This window comes from Alligator sinensis, unplaced genomic scaffold, assembly GCF_000455745.1.
Source record: "Alligator sinensis unplaced genomic scaffold, ASM45574v1 scaffold1100_1, whole genome shotgun sequence".
Lineage (NCBI taxonomy): Eukaryota > Metazoa > Chordata > Crocodylia > Alligatoridae > Alligator > Alligator sinensis.
The window spans coordinates 9,360-14,933 of record NW_005843109.1 but is presented as its reverse complement, the minus strand read 5'-3'; the positions used below and the strand labels follow the sequence as shown (position 1 = coordinate 14,933).

At 49.4% G+C, this 5,574-nt stretch overlaps 1 protein-coding gene across 1 annotated transcript in view; it reads right to left on the bottom strand.

The window, feature by feature from the left end:
- Positions 1–19: 19 nt before the first annotated feature.
- The window catches only part of LOC102369963 (intraflagellar transport protein 22 homolog), a 7,312-nt gene continuing 1,757 nt past the window's right edge, over positions 20–5,574 (bottom strand). The window contains exon 2 of the mRNA XM_006037402.3: positions 20–1,332. Coding sequence (XP_006037464.1) covers positions 1,184–1,332 — 149 coding nt within the window. The 3' untranslated portion in view covers positions 20–1,183. The remainder of the gene's footprint in view (positions 1,333–5,574) is intronic.

Sequence of the window (5,574 nt, the reverse complement as noted above, 5' to 3'; positions counted from 1 at the left end):
GTGGGGGAGGTGCGGAAGGGGGTGGGGAGGGGGGGGCAGACAGTGAGGGAGGCAGGCAGCTTATCCTCTGCTGCCCATCCCCCATACCAGTCCCTCTGCCACAGCCTCAGGTTGCCCCAATTCCCACTTTCCCTGTTTCCCCCTGCACACCACTTCTGTCACCCATAGCCTCAGGTCCCTGCCCCACTTCCTCCAACCTCTCCCCCTCCTGAAGCCTCTCTCCCCTGCCTGCCCCTCAGCCCTCCACCCTTGTCTTTGCTCTGAACCAGCTTCTGTCCCTGCTGCAGCCCAGGGCATGGAGCATGGCTCCAGCCTGCCCCATGCCAGCAGTGTGGACCTGGCACTGCTATTCTAGCCTGGCCCCAGAGCAGCAGCAGCAGATCCCTGCCACTACTGCTACAGGGCCGGAAGAGCAGTGCCGGCTCCACATTGCTGCTATTGAGAAAATATGGGAGTTTTGTTGCAGTGGATGGAAAGGCTTGTCAGAATAAAGGTTGCAGTTTATTCTATCTTGCCAGAACACAAGCCTGTAAAATGATATGCTCTTCAGATCCTGGACAGAGAGGTGAGGAAATTTGGGGACATTAAAACATAGATTTCACCAGAGACTTAAGGCTCACATCTCAGTTCCAACCAGTGACATCCAAAAGCATATTTTCTCCAAGTAAGAGCACAGCTGCCATAGACACATTACCCAAGTGGCTTAAACACAGATTCCTAAAACTTGTTCTGCCTGGCCCATTCATTTAGCTTTTTCTGGAAAAGGATGAGAACATTCTTAGGTGACTCCATTAAGAACTAGCCAATTCCTTAATGTCTTCACAAACTAAATATATAGTTAATTAGCTGAGTCCATATAAACATATTAGAAGATACCTTCTTGAACTTTATCCAAGAACACACCTGGTCAGGGGACAGCTAAAGTTACTTGCATTCCTGGATTTACAGCCAAATCTTTTGGATAACAGTTCATCTGAATTCAGCCTTCAGTCTCTTGAGGAGTCTTAAGCCGTGCATCTATTTTCTCTGGGGGAAAAATCACTCACAAACTATTCTTATAGTGTTTATCCACTGGCAAACTCTCCTTAATGAGATAAGTTCTAGAGTTATTTCTTGGCTAGGACAGATCTCAAACTGCAAAACAGTACTCGCTCGCTCTCTCTCTTCATTCTTTCTTTCAGCATTACGTGATAATTGACATCTCTTCCCTATCTCTGCTTTCATTTAGCAAGTTGACAATGCTTTTGAAGTATTTCATAAATTCCATCCGAACGTCTTCAGGGTCTTCTTCCAGGCTGGACTGTATTAATTTCAGTTTGTTCAGAGGTGCAGCTTTAAAGTGAAGCAAAAAAATAATTAGATATATTCATTTTGACAAAGAAATACACTTATAGTCTTGAGTTCATAAGACAGTTCGCACTGAACAAGCCATTAGGAATCCTTTTCTGCACAACTGCTGATGTCCAGCATGATAGATAATATTAAACCTGTGATACACTGTCACTACATAGTAATTTAGTTAAGCTCTTTGATGGATGAAATCCCTTCAGCCTCTGTTGTCTAGACTGACATTTTTGCTTTTGAGTTTTAGAAGAAAACTTTCCCTTTCCACTTTGGATAAGAAGCACTGATGGAAAATAATTATAATAAACATATTGGACAGGTTAAGAAAAGTTTTGTTTGCTGTAATGCGGAAGTGATTCCTGAAACTCTTCTATTCCAGTCTGACAACTCTGTGCCATTTTTCGTGCATGCACGTAACATTTTCCAGGATTACTTTTTAGTTTTATTGTGCTACTAGCAAATTGCCTGTCATGAATGATGGAGGGAAGGGAATGGACCACTACCACCCAGCATCCCGTGGGGGCGCTGTCACTGAAGCCCCCGCTTCCCCTTCCTCCCTGCCAGCTGTTGCTTGAGGGAGAAGAGAAGGGAAGGGAAGGGGAGGCAGCACAGCTCAGTGGCTCCCTTGCACCCTCTGGCTGTAATGCTCCGGGCCCTCGCAGCCAGTTGGCACATGCCCTCTCAAAGGTGCAGGCACAGTTGGCCCAAAGCGTTATGGACGGACAGACAGACAGACAGACAGACAGACTAAGGCTTTTATGATATTAGAATAAATATTTATAGCCTTTCCTTGGAATATAGGAATCAACACTATCAGACCTCTATGATTCAGACAATGTCTTTTCCTCTACGTTCTTTAATGTTAGTCATTGCTGGTGGCAGGTTTGAAACTCCTCTAGTAAAGCCAAGTTAAAAGGGGATTATTTGAGAAGGTCTCTCTCTCTCTCTCTCTCTCATGCATGCAGTCATCTTCCTCCATCAGAAAAGCTGGGGGATGATTTGCTTCTCACAATGTGCAACTCAGAGCAATTCCTTTGGAATCAGTTATACTGAGGTGAAACAAATTAAAAGAGGAGCATCATGTTCTTTCATTTTTAATTCATGTCTGTTTTCAGCTCCACGAAGCAATGTATTCTCCTCAGGACCAAGTAGCCTCAAATAATTTTTTATATAAAAGTATCTGCATTACCTTTAAACTAGCTTCACCCGGGGGATGGGGCCACAGGGGGCTATGACGATGCTTCCCAGCCATGACAGGTGATGAGCACAAAAAGTACCCTGTACCCCAGAGGGTGCAGGGGTCCAGACAGTCCTGGGTTCAGGGGGGCAGAGCATACACCCACAGGGGGCCTTAAATGCCTCTACACTAATGCATGTAGTATGGGGAACAAGAAGGAGGAACTTGCCCTCCTGCTAGCTAACACAAACCCGGACATAGTGGGGCTCACTGAAACATGGTGGGATTCAATCCACGACTGGGTGGTGAACATCAAGGGCTACAGGCTGTACAGGCAGGACAGAATGGGGAGGAAAGGCAAGGGTGTGGCGCTCTATGTCAAAAAGCAATAGACATCCTCAACAAACAGCACAGGGCTAGAGGAGGGGCAGACTGAAGTGCTCTGGGTCCGAATACAAGGGTGTCGGGGGTGGGGGGAAGGGACTTAACGGCGGAGGTCTACTACAGACCACCCAACCCAGGGGAAGAGACGGACCGGGAATTCTCAGGTCAGCTCACAGAAGCAGTTAAGTCAATGGATGCAGTTATCATGGGTGACCTAAACTACCCAGACATGTGCTGGGAAGAAGAGTCAGCCAGGTCTGACTGCTCACGTAGGTTCCTAGCCGAGATACAGGACCTCCACCTAACCCAGGAGGTGCACGGTCCCACCAGGGGAAATGCCTTGCTGGACCTGGACCTGGTCCTGGCCACACGTGATGACCTGGTGAGGGGTCTGCGGGTTCTTGACCACCTGGGGGATAGCAATCATTGCCTGCTGGAATTCACCATCCAGCGCAGGGTGTCAAAAGGCCTGCAGCAAGGCAGCAGCCCTGGACTTCAGGAGGGCCGATTTCAATGAATTAAGGAGATCAGTTGGGGAGGCACTCAGGTCCGGGAGGGGAGGGGAGTTGAGCTGAGAGTCCAAGAGGAGTGGTCGTTCCTTAAGGAGACGATACTCCGAACCCAAAGGGCGACAATCCCAATGCGAGTCAAAGGGGGCAAGAGTGCTCAAAAGCCCCCATGGCTCACCAAAGGCACTCAGGAATGTCTGAAAGCTAAAAAGGAGGCATACACCCGGTGGAAGGGAGGGGCTGTCACCAAGGAGGATTACACCTCCATTACTCGAGACTGTAGGGGGGCTGTTAGGAAAGCTAAGGAGGACGCAGAACTGGGACTAGACAACAAGAAGTCCTTTTTTAAATACATAGGGAGTAAGAAGGAGGCACTGGGTAATATGGGGCTCCTGCAGGACACGCTTGGCAATCTGGTGGTTGCACCAGATGATAAAGCTGACCTCTTTAACAAATTCTTTGTCTCCATATTTCTGAGCAAGGACCAGGGCATCCCCCCCACCGGAATCCCAGACGAACTCAGGAGAGGTACAGCCGGGCCCAGGGTCAGAGAGGACCTGGTCAGGGAACTTCTGGTGGGACTGGACATCTTCAAATTGGCAGGTTCAGATGATCTCCACCCAAGGGTGTTGAGGGAATTGGCAGGGGACATTGCGGGACCCCTGGCACAGCTCTATGAGTACTTGTGGTGCTCTGGTGAGGTGCCAGAGGACTGGAAAAGTGCCAATGTGGTCCCCATTTTCAAAAAAGGGAGGAAGGAGGACCCAGGAAACTATAGACCTGTTAGTCTTACCTCGGTCCTGGGGAAGCTCTTTGAGAAAATTATCCACGGGCACATCTGCGAAGGACCAGCAAGGGAGATAATGCTAAGGGGCAACCAACATGGGTTCATTAGGGGCAGGTCCTATCAAACCAACCTGGGTGCCTTCTACGACCAGGTCACCAGATCCTTGGATGCAGGTGTCATGGTGGACATAGTCTTTCCAGACTTGAGGAAGGCCTTCGACACTTCCTCACCTCATTCTCATCAAAAAATTAGGCAACTGTGGCATTGATGCCTACACAGTCAGATGGATCACAAATTGGCTGGAGGGCCACACCCAGAGAGTGGTAGTGGACGGGTCATTTTTGACCTGGAGGGATGTGGGCAGTGGGGTTCCCCAGGGCTTGGTCCTCAGGCCCACACTGTTCAACATCTTTGTCAGCGACTTGGACAAGGTGGTGAAAAGCATCTTGTTCAAGTTCACAGATGACACTAAGAAATAGGGAGAAGTGGGCACGCTAGAAGAGAGGGACAGGCTACAACTCGATCTGGACAGGTTACAGTGGTGGGTGGATGAGAATAGGATGGGTTTCAATACTGACAAGTGCAAGGTACTGCACCTCAGGAGGAAGAATCAGCAGCAGACCTACACGCTGGGGAACTCCCTTCTCGTCAGTGCAGAGGCAGAAAAGGAACCTTGGAATCATTATTGAGGATGCAGTCAGTAGGGCCAACTGCACCTTGTCATGCATCCAAAGATGCATCACGAGCAGGTCCAAGGGAGGTGATCCTCCCCCTCTATGCGACATTGGTCAGGCCACAGTTGGAGTAGTGCATGCAGCTCTGGGCGCCGCACTTCAGGAGGGATATGGACAGCATCGAGAGGGTCCATGATCAGGAGACAGCAGGGCAGACCCTACAAGGAGAGGCTACGGGACTTGAACCTGTAGGCTGAGAGGGGATCTGGTGGCCATCTATAAACTTACCAAGGGGGGCCAGTGGGCAGCAGGAGAGACCCTGTTCCCCCAAGCACTACCAGGAGTAACTAGGAATAACAACAGCCATAAGTTGACTGAGAGTAAGTTCAGGCTGGACATCAAGAAGCACTACTTCAGTCAGGGAGGCTAGGATCTGGAACCAACTTCCAAAGGAAGCGGTGCTCACTCCTACCCTGGGGGTCTTCAAAAGGAGGCTGGATAATCACCTTGCCAGGGTCATTTGACCCCAGCATTCATTCCTGCCCATGGCAGAGGGTCGGACTTGATGATCTGCTCAGGTCCCTTCTGACCCTACCAACTACGAAGCAAACATAGATTCATAGATGTTAGGGTCGGAAGGGACCTCAATAGATCATCGAGTCTGACCCCCTGCATAGGCAGGAAAGAATGGTGGGGTCC